Raw genomic sequence first — 21262 nt, forward strand, 5'->3', positions numbered from 1 at the left:
ATCTCAGCTTTTCAATCAGAATGGTTCAATCTGTAATTATTCAGAATTCTTAGTAAAGCATGGAATTCCTATTGCTCCAAAAGAATTTGCGATAGTGGCTGATGCAGTGCCACAAGGCGTTCTTATGCTTTTTAAAGGGTTTTCTTTTTCATCTTTATGTCACCCAATGGATCTATGTGAAACATTTGTAGGTAAACAGTGCTTTTCTTTATCGAAGACAAAAAACAATAAGAAAATCAGAGTTTTGTTTCAAGAGGAATCTGTTTCTACGCCATATGTTATTTCTTATTGGAATGGACTTGTAAGTGACATTCCCTGGAAAAAGGTTTGGACATTACCTCACAAGTATTTAATCATTAACAAAGTGAAAGAAATTGCCTTTAAGTTACTTCATAGGGTCTACCCAGATAAATGTTCTCTTAAAAGACTTAAGAATGATATTAATACCCTCTGTTCTTTCTGTTTAAAGAAACCTGAAACTACTCTACATTTATTTTGGAATTGCTCTTATACAATGACATTCTGGTGTGACTTGTGTGATTATATTAAATGTTATATTTATCCAAATTTTAAGTTTTCATACAGAAATGTAATTTTTGGCTTTCATGAGAATGAAAAGAAAAATATTTATTTTATAAACCTTTTGTTTCTGCTAGCAAAATATCATATTCATAAGTGTAAATTCTCAAAGTGCAAACCCCTTTTTCTAAGATTTAAACATGAAATGAAAATATATTTTGATACACTTGAATCCTCTAACAACCTGAAAGCTATGAGAACAATCGCTGTGTTTAAGGACTTGGCACTTGGTTTGGACTGAAAGACTGGACTCTGGCATATTATTTTATTGTAACATGGCAATGATGACAATTGTTGTTATTTTCTTTTTCTGTTTAATAAAAAAAAAAAAAAAAAAAAAAAAAAAAAAAAAAAATAATGAACCTACTTCAGACCAACCCCTTATTGATTTGCACCTGGCGCAAGAGTTATTTCTCACGCCGGGAAAATAGCAACAGCGCCCAAGATCCGCCCACAAAGTCACTTGCGCATTGCGCTTCGCACTTGCGTTTCAGATCATTAAAATAGGGCCCTAAATGCGTTTACTAGAAATAAAAAGCTAACCTTAGGCCACAACATGATTCCGGCAGCTCCAAAATTCTAAAATTAATCCCATAAAAATATTGACTTCGGACAATGGATCCGAAAGTGCTCGCTATATTATTATATATACAAAATATTCACGCAACAGAATGCAAGAGACCGATTATTTAGGCGAAATCGATTACAACTTGCACAAAAAAATCAACTCCCATTGAAGCCAAAGTGATGAATGTGTACACAGACAGTCTTTATTGTAAAAGAGGTAGAGAATACAGGTGTTTCACTGTACAGAGAAAAGACAGCACTGTTGATATACGCATTCAAACGGTAAATAAAGACACACAAACACACCTCATTCAGATATTGGTACATACACGGACCCAGTAAAAAAGAGAAACGCGCACACGCACACACAAAACAAAAACAATCTTTGGAGTTTCTCTATTGCCCCGCTCACCCAAGCCAATTCTATCTGAGCTTTTTCGATAAACAATATAGCGCAGTGATAACATGAACAATATAATATAGAACTATAATGCATTTTATAAAGTTCCCCTTTCAACACCCAGATATTGCAGTAACAAATAATAAAAAGTGATGTAGTGAAAACTGAAAAATAAAACTACAATAAAATACAAGATGGCAACTAAAAACCATTTTTGCATTCAGCTCTTCCTCTCACGCGGACTCGCGAGCCTCATTCATGAATCACCAGCAGAACAAATCTGTGTTCAATTGTCCACAAAACTCAAAACAATTTAATGATTTATGCAAGAAAGATTTTCTGAACAATTTATTCTGCTCTCATCATATTAGACGAGATCTATGCAAGAATGATTTACACAAACTCTTTCTGTGTGTGTGTTTCATGAATGAGGTTCAGTGTTAAAAACTAAAAACTGCAGTTGGGTAGAAGAGTGACCATCATTCTTTCGTCGTCACTTTTGCTCTCAGGTATCCGAGCCAGACGTCAGGGTCGATCAGTCGGAGTTGTCGGAGTGATCGCTCCCGGGTGAGGCGGCGGAGGGAGGCGTGTTCTGCTCTTGCCAGTTACCATTAGTCTGCCGATAAGAGAGAGAGAGAAACTGTACATGATTCACCCCATCACTTCTGACTAAATATCTCTCATAATAGTGTCAGATAGACCTATTCACAAAATAAAGCATTCCTACAACCCTCTTTCATGAGATATACTAATGTTTACAGAGCGATGAAGAAATGTTAACATGCATTTGAATGTTAAATTGGCTGTTTACGCTTTATAGGTTGCTAGACAGCTCTGTTGTTACTACATTGCAGTGCTCACTTCCAGCACAGTTTGTATTTAATACAGAAAGAAAAAAGACCCCAAACCATCTAATTGTTTTTGTATTTTTTTTATTACAAAGCTCATTTTGATTGAATTAAATGATGAGCTGTATTTTGCATTGAAGCAAGTCAAATTTGCATTAGGAATTTCTATTTTCTGAATATTCATTGAACTGCACCGCTTTGTTGTCGTCACTTTTATGATTGCCAAGTTTTGTTTTGTGTGTCATGCATGATGTAAATATAACGCAAATATTAAATATGTTTTTAAAAAATATATTTTTATTTTAATTTGTAATACACTCTTGGTTACAAAAGCTTTAACGGAAAAGTTCACCCCAAAATGAAAATGATTTACCCTCATACGATCAAGGGTGGATATGCCTGTCTTTCTTCAGCCGAACACATTTAGAGTTATATTAAAGTGATAGTTTTTCCCAAAAAATGAAAATTCTTTAATCATTTACTCACCTTTAAGTTGTTCCCTACCTGTATACATTTTACACAAATTAAGATATTTAAAAAAATATTAATAACCAAACAGATCTGGGGCACCATTCACTTCCATAGTATTACCTATGTCTTTTCAATAGTGCCCCGCATTTGTTTGGTAACAAATCTGACTGGTTGTGTTCAGCAGAACAAGGAAATTTATATAGGTTTTAAACTACTTGAGTAAATGATAATTTTTTTTTGTGAACTATCCCTTAAACTCTTTCCCCGCCAGCCTTTTAAAAAAAAAGTTACCAGCCAGCGCCAGCATTTTTTATGCCTTGCACAAAAGTTTAATACCTTCCAGAAATTTGCATTCTTTAAATATATAAACATAGAATATATCAAATAAATGAACAGACCCTCTGCTTTTAAACAAAAAAGTTTTATCCCATCTTTATTTGTTCTCTTTTATCCCCTATGGGTAGGTTTCTTAAAAAATACAACATTTTGAGTAAAAAGCTGAGATAATTTCACTTTTAAAAGAGACCAGGTTCATCAAAACATACACAAAGTATTTACTGCTTTTTTGATCTATAGATGATGTGTTTTATAAGTTGTGTAAGAGCACCACATTGTGGATAATTGCGGAAATATAGATTGCTGAAATAACTCATCAATAGTGGGGAAAGAATTAAATAATATCCTGTATCATATTTGTAAAGGCATTGACTAGTAAAGTAATGTATTACTTTTACTTATACCATGGGGCTGTTGAATGCTGTATTCTGTTTAAAAAATAGGCACCAGACAGAGCAATTTTTGTGGTAACCGTGGTATAAAAGGAGTAATTGACTCCGGTCGCTTTGCATCGTGCCACATTACCACCTTGGGTGTGCTTAATTTTTAAATAATTTAAATACACAGGCCATCGTCAATTATTCCTTACTTACTACTCAAGTAACTATACTTCATCAAAGTGTTTCATTTGGCAAAATTTTACTTAAAAATACAACTTGTTTTTTACCCTTAATACTCAAGTACATTAAAAACATAGCACTTTCTCATTAACACTATAGTAAAACTTTTCAGGGCGGTTTCCCGGACATGGTTTGATTAAACCAGGACTAGGCATTAGTTATATTAGGACATTTAAGTAGTTTTACTGAAACAAACCTTTCAAAAAACAATACTGGTGTGTATCTTAAGACAAAAAAATGGCACTGATATATGTGAAGATGTGTAAGTGCAAAATGTTTTTAAATTAAGACAGATCAAACATCCATTTTAGTCTGGGACCAGCATAAGGACTGTCTGGGAAACTGCCCATAAGTTACGTTATACTCACAAAAAAGTAACTAGATATTAGATTTTTAATGAAATTAGGTATTAAATTAAATATACCTGAGCACCCATGTGATAGGGTGGCTGATCGCCGTTCATTGGTGGAACTCCGAGGAAGCAGTCAGCCGACCCTGACAGCGAGAACGATCCTGAGCCTGTCAGTAACAAAGGGAATAAAACAATGAATTTGAATGCATTTTTTATGTGTTATCAGGTTTTTTACAGTGTGTTACTATGATCTGGATTTTTGCAGCAGATAATAAGTACAGATTTCTTGTCATCATGATCAGACAATACCAATGACCGATACTGATTCTTCAAGCTGATATGAATGCTCTTTGATGACTGTAACTGTTAAACTTTTTCAAGATGAAGTAATACCACAGATGTTGTCTTTTGTTTGCAGTAATTAGGTCGCCTACATTATTGTTTTAATAGAGAATCAAATAATTTGTCAATCTCATGATTAAATATGATCTCCTAATTGAATATGCCTTTAAAAATGCTTATGCCTGTTAAAGTTATAAAAATAAAACACTTCACAGTGTTCACTGTTTAAATAAAATATACATTGATTTTTTTACAGTACAACAGTTCTTCAGTCAAAAGCAGAGAGTGATTTTCTCTTTATTATTGACAAATGAATTAGGTTACTGTAGCTTTAAAGGATTTGTCCATTTTCTAAAAAAAAAAAATCCAGATAATTTACCGGTACCCACCACCATGTCATCCAAAATGTTGATGTCTTTCTTTGTTCAGTCAAGTTAAAAAAATTATGTTTTTTGAGGAAAACATACCAGGATTCTTCTCATTTTAATGGACTTTAATGGACCCCAACACTTAACCGTTTTAATGCAGTTTAAAATTGCAGTTTCAAAGGACTCAAAATGATCCCAAACGAGGCATAAGGGACTTATCTAGCAAAACGATTGTTATTTTTGGCAAGAAAAATAACTTCTCGTCTTCCTCCGGTCGTGTGACGTGCCGGCGCGACCTCACGTAATACATCATCACGGATGACTTATCGAAACTACGCCCCAGTGTTTTCAAGTGTGGAGAAAGAGGAGCGTTCCGACGTTGTTGTATGTCGAATGATACTAATTAACGTCTTTGTGTCAGTTTATTATTTAAAATGGTCCACAAATGTGCGTTTCATATATGTAACACGTGACCTTTCCACGGCATTACGCAATTACGGGAGGTCGCGATGGCGCATCACACAGCCAGAGGAAGACGAGAAGTTGTGGTTTAAAAGTGCATATTTATTATTTTTAATAGTTTGGCTAGATAAGACCCTTATGCCTTGTTTTGGAACATTTACAGTCCTTTAAAACTGCAATTTTAAACTGCATTAAAACTGTTAAATATTGGGGTCCATTAAAGTCCATTCAAATGAGAAAAATCCTGGAATGTTTTCCTCCAAAAACATAATTTCTTCTCGACTGAACAAAGAAAGACATCAACATTTTGGATGACATGGTGGTGAGTAAATGATCTGGATTTTTTTAAAGAAAATGGACTAATCGTTTAAGAAGCGAGAGAGATGTGTGCGCCTCTGTGCTAAATGACAGGCTCTCTGTGCGCGCGTCAGGTGTACGTGCGTGGACAAGAGCAGCTGCAAATAAAATTAAAGTTTAAACCGTCAAAACCAATGCGAATAATAAACATTTGAAGTAATGACTGCGATAGATATAAGATGCGTCGCGCTGCATGTTAGGACTGGAGCGCGCCCTCATAGAAAATACACATATCTCTGTAAAGGCAAAGAGAGAAATCCAAATTTGCAAGTCGGGTTGTAAAAATGCTCGCACTGCGTAAAAATAGTCTCAAATTGCACCTGCATTCAAGAGCCCTTTGATGACAAAAGTAAATCAGTTCATGAGATCTGCAAATTTAGCAAGTATCAATCGAGTCCTTTATTTGCAATGATCGACCGATACCAATCTACGGAGCATCCCTAGTTACTACTAAGATTCACAACTCTTCCTTGTTTTGTTAGTATAAGTGTTGAGACCAAAAAGGTTTTGTTAGATCTCTGATTAAATCAAAAAGAAAAGTCAACAAATTATGAACATGCAGTATTTTATTAAATACAGACTTAAACTAACCAGTGGAGTTTGGAGTATGGGGCGACTCCTCGCTCTGTGTTGCTCCTAAGGCAGTCTTCATGGCATACAGATTGGCCTCTTCCTGGAACTTCCCAATGTTCTTCTTATAGCGAATCCTCTTGTTGCCAAACCAGTTGGACACCTGTTCCGAATTCAGAGCTAAAATGAGACTGATGTCCTTTTGGTGACTGAGCACATTGCAACCCGAGCAACTGCAAATCTTTAAAAAAAAAATTTATGAGAGTAGAAAAAGTTTGGAGGTCTTACCTGAGACACAGTGATAGCGCACTGCTTGGCCAGCTCTTCTTTGGCTTCTTCACTTGGGTAAGGGTTTGATAGATGTGAATAGAAGTACTCGTTTAACACCTCGGTGGCCTGTTTACTAAAATTGCGCCGTTTACGTCTGATAACACAAGAAACGATAAGAGTCAAGTAAAAATAGCATTTTAAAATCAACGTCACACATCATGCATTCAACAAGCGTGCACCTGGCATCCAGGAAGCGTGAGCGCAGGATCATGACAGCTTCACAGGTGCTCTGCTTCAGCTGCGTCTGGATGGAGCTGAACTTGCGGTGAATGATGGCCACCATGCGTTCGATCTCGCGCGGAGATACGGGCCGTGTGCGAGACTGCTCTCTCAGCAGATTCATTACATGGGTGGTGAATTCACTGCAGGCCTGCAAACAGTAATGACATTATTAACCATCTCGTGAGATTTCAATCGACATTACCGATGACTAGCTGGTTTTATGATAACGTGTAGATTTTTGTGGTAATAAATTACAAATTGATTAATCAAGAGAGTTGTTTTTGTTTAATATGAATGCATTATGTGACTTTACAAAGTAAAGAAATCTAGCCAATGCTTCGTAATAAACTGCTATGTGTAGCTGGATTTTAAACCATTGAGATCTTGCTGTGGGCGGGGCCACACAGTATAACATCAGCGATATGTACCTGTTCATATTTTTCCAGCTCTGTGTGGTAAATGTTCCGAATTTGGCTCAACTTGCTTTTATAGTCGGAGTGCTCCAATGAGCTGTCGGGAGACATCCCGCCAGAGCTGGTTGCCGCAGAGACCGCGGCAGCGGCTCCGCCCCCTTTTTCCGGACCGGCTACACCTTCGGCTAGCAGCATGTTGTCCAGCCGCACAAGTTGTGGGTCTGGAGGTTCCTCTTCCTGAGCGTTTCTCATAGAAAGGCCTAAAAGGACAAGTTTATCTACTGTTAAGCAACAGATAGTTCTGGAATATTGATCGATCACAGGAACATTCCAATCAACGTCGCAATATCTGCATCCGCAAAAGTCACATCACAGAAAGTGCAATGTAGAAACATTTTTCAATCTTCAATATGTATACATTTATCTTATAAACAACATGATCTCATGGAAATCCGTTTTATAGTCACAGAAAATTTGGTCACTGTCACGGAATTCAGCTTTTTTCCGTGACGGGACCACGGATGACTTTTCCGTGTCACTCCCATGGATTTCTCGTGTCATGTATTGTTTTCTCATTGTTTTTTCCTATTTTCAAATCATTGTCGCTTGGGGTTAGGGTTAGATTTGGGGTTTGCGTTAGGATGTACTTTTATGTATTGGTTTCTACATGTCTTTCTTCCGCTTTTAAAACTATTCTCGCCTGGAGTTCGGGTTAGAGTCCCAAGAGACAATGATTTGAAAACAGGAAAAAACTATGCGAAAACAATACATAAAATGACACGAGAAATCCGTGGGAGTGACCCGGAAAAGACATCCGTAGTCCCGTCACGGAAAAAAGCTGAATCAGGGCTCCAGATTGCCACCAAATGGTCGCATTTTGCCACCAAAATTTGAGAGTGTGCCACTGAATTTTACATCCGGTCGCACATGTGCGACCAGTAAATTTGACCTTTTTGTGATGTGACACTATATTTAAAACAGCACATTGTACTTTCTGCATCTATCATCAAAGTATTTATTAGTAATACACTAGAAATTAGTAGAAATGTGAATATTTGGTTAGCATGTTGATTTACGGTATGTGCCCCTAAATTTTCTGGTTGCGCCCCTAAAATTTTCAGTTGGGGGCCACTGTGCTCCTAGTGAAAAAAGTTAGGCTGGAGCCCTGTGAATTCCGTGACATGGTCACGGATAAAGTGATCAAATTTTCTGTGACTACAACAGGGATTTTCGTGAGATCAGGTTGTTTATAAACTAGTGTAATTTCTTGGTTACACATATTTTTCTTTTATTTGTTGGTGCACATCGTTCACATTCAGGCTCTGTGTGCGCACGACAAGATTAAGAGAGCAACATCTTCTCTCCCAAAGTTGTCACCCCAAAGCTTAATAAGAAAAGCCAAAGTCGAAACGGCTTTTTATTTTCCAGGCTGATGCAGTGCCCTATAAAATTATTAAAGAATAATTAATTCATCTAAAAAAGCATCATGCATTTCACGCCACAACATATATCACAAGAAAACAAAATATTGCAAGTCTAGGTTTTCCTAAAATCACGCAGCCCTACTTCCATCCATGCTAAAATCAACAATACAGTAAAAGTTACAATGCGAAACACCTGTTCACTTAACAGTAGCGTAGACTTTATTTATAGCAAGCCAATTATTATAATTCGTTTACAAGGAACTATGACATCTAGCAGAAAAAATTCGTTTTGATTAGGTGTGTAACAATACATCGATATGGATCGGTGTTTTTTTTTTTTCGATATGGATCGGTTAAATTTCGAACGATTCGGTGCATCGACGTAACACATAAAATATCGATATGAGGTACCTTTATTTTGACACTCTCCGTTTCTCATTGACCTGACATCCATCTGCGTATTTCCGCCATAGTGCGCATTTTTGTGAGTTAGCGTGAGCAAGTGATTGCAATGCAACAACAAAGCGATTGTAGCAGCAAAAACAGCTAAACTGACTGTTGGGAACGCTATCGGACGCAAATCGTGGGTTTGGAAATATTCTGTATTTGGGAAATGGATTGGTACCACTGGAAAAAGCTTAAACATTAAAGACTTTGACTGTTGTCATCATAAGCTTGATTTTGTGTGACATTTTTTCTCTAACTATTTATTTTTCTTTATTTAAAAAGTGTCTTTTTTTCTTAGTTTGTTGTTATAAATGTCCCAATTGGGAGAGAGATTGTTTAATTAAATGTTCATGTTATATATTTTAGTTGCATTCGTGAGTTATTAAAAATGGAATTTTACTAGGCACGTAATTTTAAAGTATCGCTAAATTAACCGAATCGGTTGAAGTATCGGCAAATATCACATAGCTGGCAGAGATGATCGGCATGGTACTGTATCGCAATGAATTGTCCGATTTACACCCCTAGTTTTGAAGTTGCTTAATAAAATAACAATTGAATAAAAACATGTTTTAATTTTTTCATAGTCAGGGAAAGCATTGCAAAAAAGCATTAAAGCCATACTGCGTTGTGAACTTTGCCCAATACGAGATACGAGGCATATGAATAAAAACATTAAAGCACAAATGATACAGTATGCATTGACCTACAATGAAATTAAGTTCATTTCCATTTAGCAGTACTCTATCCAAGCATTAATTGTCAGTACATTGTTCCTGGAGCGACCAGGGTTAAGTGCTTGCGTAGCCAGATCCATACTACATTTACAATCTGTGGGTCATTTTTATTTGAGACCTCACAACCCTGATGTGAAAAACATTATGCTTGTACCACCTACGCCTGGATAATGTTGACCATTACATTTACAAAAGCTCCACTGCTTTATCTATTATACATTTATTCGTAATATACAACCGTACCCAACACAAAGAAGCTTTCATTTTATACCTAAAGCCAGCGTTATGTAATAAACAGTGCATCAGCAGGACAGCAAGATTAATGACACACAATGAAAGCCGAAGCATGAAAATTAAAAGCCTCCATTAGGCACAAAGCCATTTAATTACTAACAGTCTCAATAAACATTTCAATTCTTGGTTAACACCTTCATAAATATTTAATATTTCCTGAAAACTTCACACAAACCAACATGTTGTAAATAACAGGACACTGCATGCAAATCTTAAGGTTTAAAAGTATGTATGTGTGTCAATATTTGAGAACAAGTATTTATTTTGTGAACCAGACAAACCAGTAACCCAGTTAGTGTAAAACAAACCGTGTTATTCTTTCTTACCCATGCAAAAATATGATTATATTAACGACTGACTATTTGCATGTGCTAAATATATAGTTTTGATATAGTATGGCTAAGTTACTACCTATAATATAATTATTTAAGAGAAAGGTTTAAAGCAGTTTTTGAATGTTTTGGGCAATGCAAACCATTAACCATGATGCCATTGTTGTGCAAATAGGGCTATTCAAACACATGTAATGGATATTACATGGAAATGATGAGGTTTGAGATTACCTCGACAACTCAACTGAGCTAATATACGCTATTGTTTCAGGGAAAAAGATTGAATTTGTATTTATTTTGAAGATGTAAAGTATGTGGCTTTGTTCTGGCAGAACATGGCGTCCGGACTGAATCCAGTGCCAACTTTTAAACCAATTATAAAGTTAACAGATATGATTTTAATCACATTTTAAACGACATGCACGTGACGTTACATACCTGTTTTCTCTTTAATTTCACATAGGACGCTGAATAAAGCGGGTTTCATCCGATGACAGTTTAAAGCGTGTTTTCTGTCACAAAACAACAAACAAAAGTAAGTCGGTTAGCATTAGCATTTTTGCTAGCATTACAAATAAAATAATATCAAAACGTCACTTTGACGCTAACGATCATTTAATTTGTATTACAAAGTGATACAATATATAACGTTAATGGCTAAAGTGTCCTTGCTAATCTGTCCACGATAGCATAGCATTTTCAAGCAGTGATTTGTTTTTGACAAATGAATAAAAGTAAACAACGCCAACTATTGTGGTGAAATAAACAAAAAAACATCAGATTTACCACATTAATTTTTTTGGAATATTTACATGTTGATAAAAGTGAATGCAGAAAGTTTGAGTCAAGAAGAACGTAAACAATAGCAGCTAGCGTTAGCTTGCTAACTTACACCGCATATAGACCAATCGTATATTTGACATTTTAGTAAAACACACCTTACAGTTAAATCGCTTGTAAATCAAAAGTGTTTTATGAAGAGTTAAGATTAAGTGATGTTAATATCAGTGTTAAATTTTTAATTATTATGTCTAAGCAGACTCCTGCCTCGCGCAACTGTTAGCTCGACTAAGCGCACAAGTTTTCAAAACAATTTATAATTGTGTATAAAAACGTAACTTACTTTGCTTGAGCTTCGTCTAAACTTTGGTCGGTGATGGTCATGATCTGCTGTAAAATATCCCCTATGTCCCTCCGGTTGTCGTGTCCGTTTTCCGTGCCTTCGAGGCCCCCGGGATTGCCCCCGTCGGGGCGGTGTTGCGAAGGACCGTGAGCCGAGTTGAGAGGATGCATTCCCGGGTGGACGTTTAACCCGAGACCGCGGCTTGCGCTGGGCCCGTTGCCTGTGATGGGCTGCTGCGGCTGCAACATCCTGAGCAGTACATTAATCTAGATGAGTGTGAGAGGGTGTGTGTGTGTCCATGCATCACCACGCTGGAGTCCCCTAGCGATTGACACACAAAAAAATACCGTGCCTTTGCGTGGACATTGACATTTTGCACATGCAAAAGTCAAGATGCATTGTGAACTGTGCAGTTTCTGCAGCCCTGTTGCATGAGCTGCTGCTCAAGAGTAGGAGAGATTAATAGATAGATAGGCAAATCTTATCTGATAAAGTGCATGCATTTAATGCATTAATATAATGCATCTTATTTGGGTAAATCCATTTATAACATATCTATAACCAAAATCTAAATAGAATGCATGCAAAATATATTATACATCATATTGACAGCATTTACGTGGCAATATCCAACAAAATGATAAAACATGGTTTAATGCAAAAGAACAAAACTGCTGAAACTGTCAAATGTTTATTAGTTACACCCTTGTAACATATGAAATGTCATATTCTTGCACACATAAAAGCTTTAGATGCTCGGTTTCTTTCTCCTGTATGCTTTGTCTTACTCTATGTCATCGAATTTAACTTCTCTTTTTGCTGGTAGTCAACAGGAAATCTGCAAACCACAGACTGTGTTAAACAAACAGGCCGCCAGTTTCAACATGCAAGAATTCACAAGCTGTTAAACATAAGGAAACGCTGCCCGTACCTATGATTATGAAACACAGCAATCAAATAAAGTTTTAACAGAGCAAAACCAAGCCACCATGTTATGATATGTTTTTATTGTGTATTTTTCAGGCATGAAGGTTTTTCCACGTGTTCAGCTGATACGAGGCGCATAAATAGGGGTGGATCGGGGCCAAAGAGAAGAACAGGAAGAGACAGTGAAGACTGTTGGGCTGTTAAGCTGTCAAGACATTGTGACAGCGTTTAGCTCTTTTACGAATAATTTTAAGAGAAACGCTCATACGTTTGTGACTGAGATATGCAGGAGTTGTTGCATGTCCGTACACGGAGGTGAGGCGCATGAGGGCTACACCTGACATTCCGTTGAGAGGACTTCATTTTATCTCCAAAGTTTGAGAAGGTAAGGAGGGCCATAAAATATTAACTACCGTCTATTGGGCAAACAAAACAGTTAGGTACAGTTCTCTGTGTTAAATGATTGAAATAAAAAAGCTGTTTTTCTACTACTGTATGTTGTGCATTGATATCAGTTTTATCAGATTACTTGTCATTTTTCACTTTTTCACATACAGCAGATTAAACTGAGATTAAAAAAAGTTGTAAGAAGTGCCAAGAAATATGTACGTGGTACAGTACAGTAATGTAGTACAAAAAGTGACTCCCTTAAGTGTCTTGACTTGTTGAAAATATGGAAATAAGGATTCTTTAAATTCTTATTTTCATAGCCTCTCGTATTTTCTACACGAGCTATGGAGAGCTCTGTAGAAGCCACTATGGACTCCCTAGAGGTCAAAGTTGAAGCCTCAGAGGACAAGCAATTGGAACCTCTTCTCATTCTCGAAGAGGGGGATGAACCGTTGGATGCGATAAACAACAGAGATCGAGGACGGACAGTACTGAGAGTTAAGAAGGGTGATGAAAAGATAAACAATGATAGTGGCATCATCGCAGAAGACACGGAGGAAAACGCACACGATCACAACGATGTCCAGCTGGGAAAAAGTGAGAGTGATGTAACAGAAGCAGAAAGGAACGAGGATAATCTCGAAAGTCAAAAGGTGAAAGAGCAGGAAAATATTTTGAAAATGGATGCGAGACTGTCAGAAGGAACACAAGAGACAGACAAGCACGCAGCTGTCAGACCAGAAAAAATGCCACAAGAAGCAACACAGGAACCAGAAAAGACCAACGCGGATATGTCAAGTCAAGATAAAGCGACTGCTCGAGTAGAAGTTAAGCTACGGCCCAAAGACAGACTGAGCCCTGATGATGCAAAGCAAATGGTAAAGATTATTACAAGGAGTGCTGATCATTTTCTTTCCTATGTTAACATATTTTCTGTTGAATCAGTAGGTTTGGGTGGGACATGATTTTATCAAATAGTAAATTTCTGAAGAAATGACAGTATTACTGGCAGCTGGTTGCCATAAACTTACTGTAGATTTAACAAATGAAACATTTTCAGTCTTATTCTTTTACAGTAAGTTACTGGCACCAGATGCATAATGACAGCAAATTACAGCCTGTAGTTTACAGCAACGATTCGTACAAATTTTATGAGGTGGCTTAATCGTATTAATGCGTATGACCACATTCATATGTTTTTGAACGAATCGCTTTCGACCCTGTGACGTTGGGGTTAGGGGTGTTTTTTATTTTTTTATTTTATTACTAATAATCATAAGTTTTTGTGCAAATTCATACGAATTAGCCAACTCGTAAATACGTATGAATTCCCATGAGATCAGGCTTGCACAGGCAAGAACCACAAGATTTACTATTTTTATTAGATCATCACACAATCTAAGGTTTGTGTCACAGCTAATTACAGTATTGATGATGATTACAAAATTCATTTGATTAGGTGTGAGTTTAGTTATTTAACAAAATGGGACATTACAACATTAATAACCATGCAACACATAGGAGCATGAAATTATGCCAAAATTAGCTATACAGGCTAATTTTAATTTGTAGTCCCAGTTTAGTCACCATAGTTTTTCTAATGCTAAAATATATTTATTGTTCTTATCCATGAATTTACTGAAATGGTAAAGCACGTTATTGTTGCTTTTTATTCAGATGCTCAATTACAGTTATTTATTTGCAGGCCTTAAAGGTGCAGTGTGTACATTTTAGCGGCATCTAGTGGTAAGGTTGCGAATTGCAACCAACGGCTCAGTCCACTGCTCACCCCTCGCTTTGAAAACGCATAGAGAAGCCACGGTAGCCACCACCGGAAAAACATGTCATCGTCGAAGACAACTTAGTAAAAAAGTTTGTCCATTAAGGGCTTTTGTAGAAACATAGCAGCACAAAACGGCGACTTCCACGTAAGGGGACCCTCGGTGTATGTAAATAAAAACGTCTCATTCTCAGGTAATAAAACATAACGGTTCATTATAAAAAGGTCTTTATTCACCCCTGAAAATATAGTTTTGTATATTATTTTGCATTTCTGTCAAGAGATCCTTCTAAATATTACACACTGCACCTTTAATAGAAAAATAAGTGTTAGTGGTTGAATGTTATGCATTGTTGAAGTTGAATGTGCCGACTCCAATTTGGGTATAAAAACACAAATTCAATTGGACTCCTTTTTACTCCTGTTATGAAAAATGTTGGAAAATCTCTGAAAAGGAACGACACTTTATGATGCTGGATGATCTTTGAGAAAAACAGACAGGTGCTCAAATAAATGTACTAAGCACTGTATGTCTAAGTGACATTAGTTGTAGATACAGCTTAATTTTAGAGAGGATCAAGCTGGACAAAAATAAAATGCAACACATTTTACTTTCACAGCTTAAAGCCCACATACTGTAACACACGCTGTTTCTGCATTTCTGATGTTAATCTGGAGTACCTATAGAGTAGTATTACATCCTTTATATCTCTGAAGTGTCTTTAGTTTAATCAGATTTTAAAAAGAAAGATTAGCTTTACCGATTCTTTCCGATAACGTACGAAAAAATTAAGAAGGAGGAGTTATACCGCGGGAGGAGTGAGTACGAGTCATGCAACACTATACAACACTGTTTAACTTATGATTCACTACATGTTCGTGTCATTTATATAATATGCACATGCCTATTTGCAACATAAGACAGAAGTTTTACTTACCGCATGCAACTCATGACCCGGTTGGGACTTTTCAATGAAATTCAGCGCATCAAACACACAAGCAAAACTCCGCCACTACCGCGGATAATAAACTATATCCATTGTTTTCATAAGGCTGGCTTTCTTCTCCTTACATCCAAAAACACACTTCTTCTTTCATGCCATTGTTGGGTTTTGAAATTAAACAAAGCTGTGTCGTGTGATATGATGTTTGCAAGTTCTAGTGTCTCCCGCTGATTGACAGGTGGGCGGGGTTTTCCAGGGGAAGTGTCCATATAAAGAATTGATACGTATAGAAACCCCTGAAATGTCAGCTGGACCTGTAATCGAAAAAAAAAAACTTTCCGAAACTTGTACGAACCCTGGCGAAGTGCATTCGGCGCAGAAATACTCGACTGCTTTTTTGACACTTTGCCTACATTTAGCATGAGGAAACAACTCTGTAACTGTGTTAATAAGTCAGAATGCATGAAATGTCATTGAACCATCCCTTTAATGGATTTTTGACCATATATGCATTTCGAAAGAGCATAGGCTACTCTATAAGAAAACATATAGGGCTAAACTTGATCAAAACTATCCAGAACATACATTTAAAGCTAAAACAAGTCAAAATTTGGGCTGTCAGTGAAAGTCTAATAGACGTCTAACCATAGCCCAAGAATAAACGATGGGTATACGTCTAGATCATGTAAAAGAAATGAAAGCAAACAACTTGAACCTGTTGACTTACATGCTTGCTTACATGGTGGAATATAGTTATTTCTCCAAGTTATTTTGGCAAAAACAGCATGTTACCAAATTCAAGGTTATTTAATGTATAAGCCGAACTATATTGGGTCGGCTCGGTTTTTGCTTGCTGGGAAACTAGTTTACAAAAATATATACTAGTCAAAAGTTTTATGAGATAAAATAATCACACATTTAATGATAAAATCACACATTTGGCGAACAGAACTTCTCTTTAGTGTTAATGTAACATACAGTATATAAGAAAACATGTGACATACAGCTAAAGATATTGGAAGACGACACTGTATGTGATCTAGTAGTGTTTTGTTTGTTATATCCTCAGGTTTACAGGTTATCAGGCTCTCATGATGCTCTGTGCGAGCTGCTGTATACCTTACAAGAGGGCAGAAGACTCAATGACCAGCGCTGCTCGTTTCAACTGGAGGGCCGCAGAAGATGTTACTCCGAACCGAGCACACCACGTCACAGCCATAAAGGTAAAGACAACCAGCCCTAAAATATATATAGGTATATCAGGGATGCACCGATACAACGGCCTATAATCAGTATCGGCAGATGATCGAGGGCAGATTATATCCTGACAATCAAAAAACGCCTTAATCTGTGTGATTATTTTGAATTGGGAAACAATAACAACAGAATTATAGTTTGTATGCAATGCACTTCTAGGATTAATAATTTGAAACAAGGAGTTAAAAACAAATCTATCTGTATCTATTGGTATTGTCAGATGTCATTATAAGTAATCAAATATTGGTATTGGCACAGAAGTTTTTGTATTTGTGCATCCCTTATACACACACATCAGTCAGTATTTAGTATGACCTTTCTTGGCACGAAACAGATCTTTAGCTTTTTTGAGAAGACTGAAGTCCTGAAGTCATTCGATTAGAAATTAGGATTGAATTTTATTTAGGTTTAAGAGATTCTGCAGTGTCCTGCTATTGCTGAAGTGGAAGGGGATTTTATATGATTATTGCAAAAACAACAAATCCAATGATAGCACGGTGGCCTTTTGCACAGAACTGTAAATATTGTTGAAAGTTGCATATTGCATGTACCATTATGGCATAATGGGCTGAAATGGGTTGGTGTATTTCTGTAGCTCAACTGGAGGAGTTTAGTGCTATAAAGGTCATGAGTTCGATTTGCATTTTCAACACCTACACTCATACACCTACACATTAATACACTTTCACTGCACTGGAAGGGATTTTAAATTAAAATATCTGCAAAAATAAACTAATCCAAATGCACGGTTGTCTTTGTATATATATATATATATATATATATATATATATATTTTAAAAAATTCAACCCATAATTGGGTCAAATATGGAAAACCCAACTGTTGGGTTATAAATAAACTTAAGGTGGCTGGTTGTTACCTGACTATGGGTTGCAACAAGCCAGAATTTGTGTTGACACAACTATAGGTTAAAACAACCCAATAAAACTTGTATCGGTCCACACAGTGGTCTTCTCCTCCATGACTTCGCTGCAGAAGGAGGAATTCTTCGATTTGCTGGCGACCTCGCAGGGTCGTCGACTCGATGACCAGCGAGCAGAGCTCCAGAACATTCCTTCAGCCCCTCCGCCCCCCCAACCTAAAGTCAAACAGAGGAAGAGCAGCTGTAAGGTCACTGAGGTCAGCCGAGCGGTTCCCACACCAGCACCCAAAGAAGACTTGTACAACATGATCGTCGTCTCACAAGTGAGTGACATTTTGTTTTTGTTTATATCCCTACTGAAAGGACCACATAAAACCAGCCTACGCTGGTTGGGTGGTTTTAGCTGGTGTAGCAGGCTGGTTTTAGTGGGGGTTTTGGACAAAGCCTGGTTTTAGCTGGTCTCCCATACTGGTTTTAGATGGGTTTTTTTACACGTTTTAGCTGGTCTTAGCTGGTCTCCAAGTCTGGTTTTAGCTGGTCTCCCAGACTGGTTTTAGATGGGTTTTTGGACACGTTTTAGCTGGTCTTAGGTGGTGTAGCAGGCAAGTCTTAGTGGGGGTTTTGTACACTTTTTAGCTGATCTTAGCTGGTCAGGCTGTAAGATAAGCTGACTCACCAGCTTAAACCAGTTTGATCAGGCTTGAAGCTTGGCTAAGCTGGTTGGGTGGTCTGAGTTGGTTTAAGATGGAAATAGCTGGTTAAGCTGGTCTCCCAGCCTGGTTTTAGCTGGTGTAGCAGGCTGATTTTAGAGGGGTTTTTGGAAACTTTTTAGCTGATATTAGCTGGTCAGGCTGGAAGATTAGCTGATTCACCATCTTAAACCAGTTTGATCAGGCTTGAAGCTTGGCTAAGCTGGTTGACTGGTCTTAGCTAGTCTCCCAGCCTGGTTTTAGGTGGTGCAGCAGGCTGGTTTGAGAGGGTTTTTGTACACTTTTTAGCTGGTCTTAGCTGGTCAGTCTGTAAGATAAGCTGATTCACCAGCTTAAACCAGTCTGATCAGGCTTGAAGCTTGGCTAAGCTGGTTGGCTGGTCTTAGTTGGTCTCCAAGCCTGGTTTTAGCTGGTCTCCCAGACTGGTGTTAGATGGGTTTTTGGACACGTCTTAGCTGGTGTAGCAGGCTAGTCTTAGTGGGGGTTTTGGACACGTTTTTAGCTGATCTTAGCTGGTCAGGCTGTAAGATTAGCTGACTCACCAGCTTAAACCAGTTTGGTCAAGCTTGAAGCTTGGCTAAATTGGTTGGCTGGTCTTAGCTGGTCTCCCAGCTTGGTTTTAGCTGGTCTCCTAGCCTGGTTTTAGCTGTTGTAGCAGGCTGGTTTTAGAGGGGTTTTTGGACACTTTTTAGCTGATATTAGCTGGCCAGGCTGGAAGATTAGCTGACTCACCATGTTAAACCAGTCTGATCAGGCTTGAAGCTAGTTGGCTGGTTTTAGCTGGTATAGCAGGCTGGTTTCAGATGAGTTTTTGGGCCCTTAGCTGGTCAGGCTGAAAGATTAGCTGACTCACCATCTTAAACCAGTTTGATTAGGCTTAAAGCTTGGCTAAGCTGGTTGACTGGTCTTAGCTGGTCTCCCAACCTGGTTTTAGCTGGTCTCCCATACTGGTTTTAGAGAAGTTTTTGGACACTTTTTAGCTGGTCAGGCTGGTAGATTAGCTGACTCACCATCTTAAACCAGTTTGATCAGGCTTGAAGCTTGGCTAAGCTGGTTGGTTGGACTTAGCTGGTTTAAGATGAAAGTAGCTGATTTAAGCTGGTCCCCACAGCCTGGCAAAGCTGGTTAGATGGTCTGCAGGTTAAGCTTGACCAGCTAAAAAAGTGGCCAAAACCTCTCTAAAACCAGCCTGCTACACCAGCTAAAACCAGCCAATCAGCTTAGACCGGTTTTAGATGGTCTTTTCAGTGGGGATATCCTTAGGTCCAAACAGTATAACATTTTATTTAAAAAGGGGTTTTAAAAATGTAATATGTTCACAATTTTTAATTCAAATCTTGAAATCAAATCTTATATCTCAAAATTCACTTGATTAAAGGCAAAGGAATGATCACTTCAGCAAGTGCTAAGAAAATGATCAATATTGGCCAACAGATTTGACGTTTAGAACTGTCTACCAAAAATGTAGTTTTACATACAGTAAAATCCTTGAGCCTTCAAAATATTTTACATTTGCTTTTCAGGCGCAGGGCCGAATTGAGGAGCAGCGCTGCTCGGCTCCAGGGCCGATGGACGATGAGGATTTCTTCTCTTTGTTGTTAAAAGTCCAGGGTGGGAGAATGGATGAACAGAGAACAGAGCTCAAATCTGTTCATTTATAGAGCGCATCAAACTAAAAATCAATTCCTGCTAGTTCGGGCCATGCTATTATCTTATGCAATGTGTGAGTTTTGAATCTTTACTGTTCAGATATGAATAACTATAATGATCAGACTACCAATATAAGTACACTTGCACTACTTCTCAATGTTGCCACAATGATTGCGCTTCAAATCACAGCTCTGTATTGATAACGGATAGGAGACTTATACACAAGTATAGCTCCGGCTTTCAGGAAAATCTGAAGGATTTCTGCCTGTTTCATGTACTGTATGTACATGCTCTGCTATCTAAATAAAAACAAATGTTTAACTGTATTTATATATTTCAAAATGTGAATCTTCTATTATGATATGCAATTGAGAAGGGCTGTTTGAACATTTAAGTATACTAAAGCTGCATACAAAATGATGTTTTACCAGTAACATAGACAAAAGTACTACGGATCAGTCTACAGATAAAACATTTCTGTGCCGATACGATATTGGATTACTTAAAATGACATCGGCCGATACTGATAGATACTAATAGTTTTGCTTATAATCTGTAAATTAGCTTTTTTCTGTAATCCTAGAAGTGCAAAGCATGCAAACAACAATTTTGTTGTTTTTGTGACTCAGTTCGGCCGATAATAGGAAAATGTATCTGCTAATAGCGATAAAGCATAAACCGGAGCAGCACCCTTTAAAAAGGTGATAGTATAGATACAGCGGGAAAAATAAGTATTTGACACATCAGCATTTTTATCAGTAAGGGGATTTCTAAGTGGGCTATTGAGACAAAATTTTCACCAGATGTAGCCATTAAGCCAAATACTAAATTCATACAAAGAAACAGAACATTTAAGTATACAAGTTGAGTCATAATAAATAAAGTGAAATGACACAGGGAATAAGTATTGAACACACTTTATTTAATACATTGTAGAAAAGCCTTTGTTGGTGATTACAGCTTCTAGACACCTCTTGTATGGAGAGACCAGTCGTCTGCATTGTTTAGGAGTAATTCTGGCCCATTCTTCCACACAAACGGTCTTTGAATCTTGAAGGTTCCTTGGGCCTCTTTTGTGAACTTTGAACTTAAGTTCTCTCCATAGATTTTCTGTGGGATTTAGGTCAGG

At 37.5% G+C, this 21262-nt stretch overlaps 2 protein-coding genes across 2 annotated transcripts; one reads left to right on the forward strand and one right to left on the reverse strand.

Moving 5' to 3' along the window:
- Positions 1 to 1324: 1324 nt before the first annotated feature.
- On the reverse strand, positions 1325 to 11905 carry pbx2 (pre-B-cell leukemia homeobox 2). Its single transcript, XM_065298897.2, has 8 exons — positions 11595 to 11905; positions 10910 to 10983; positions 7253 to 7497; positions 6782 to 6972; positions 6561 to 6696; positions 6294 to 6435; positions 4246 to 4340; positions 1325 to 2162 (listed from the first exon to the last, which is right to left on the reverse strand). Exons 1-8 carry the CDS (start codon positions 11840 to 11842, stop codon positions 2082 to 2084), a joined length of 1212 nt encoding a protein of 403 aa, XP_065154969.1. The 5' UTR covers positions 11843 to 11905; the 3' UTR covers positions 1325 to 2081.
- Positions 11906 to 12546: 641 nt separating this feature from the next.
- On the forward strand, positions 12547 to 20459 carry gpsm3 (G protein signaling modulator 3). Its single transcript, XM_065298898.2, has 5 exons — positions 12547 to 12906; positions 13232 to 13789; positions 16705 to 16858; positions 17858 to 18096; positions 20007 to 20459. The coding sequence occupies exons 2-5, from the start codon at positions 13256 to 13258 to the stop codon at positions 20142 to 20144; spliced, it is 1065 nt and encodes a 354-aa protein (XP_065154970.1). The 5' UTR covers positions 12547 to 12906; positions 13232 to 13255; the 3' UTR covers positions 20145 to 20459.
- The last annotated feature ends 803 nt before the right edge of the window (positions 20460 to 21262 follow it).

The sequence above is a fragment of the Paramisgurnus dabryanus genome, chromosome 13 (genome assembly GCF_030506205.2).
Source record: "Paramisgurnus dabryanus chromosome 13, PD_genome_1.1, whole genome shotgun sequence".
In the NCBI taxonomy this organism is placed as follows: domain Eukaryota; kingdom Metazoa; phylum Chordata; class Actinopteri; order Cypriniformes; family Cobitidae; genus Paramisgurnus; species Paramisgurnus dabryanus.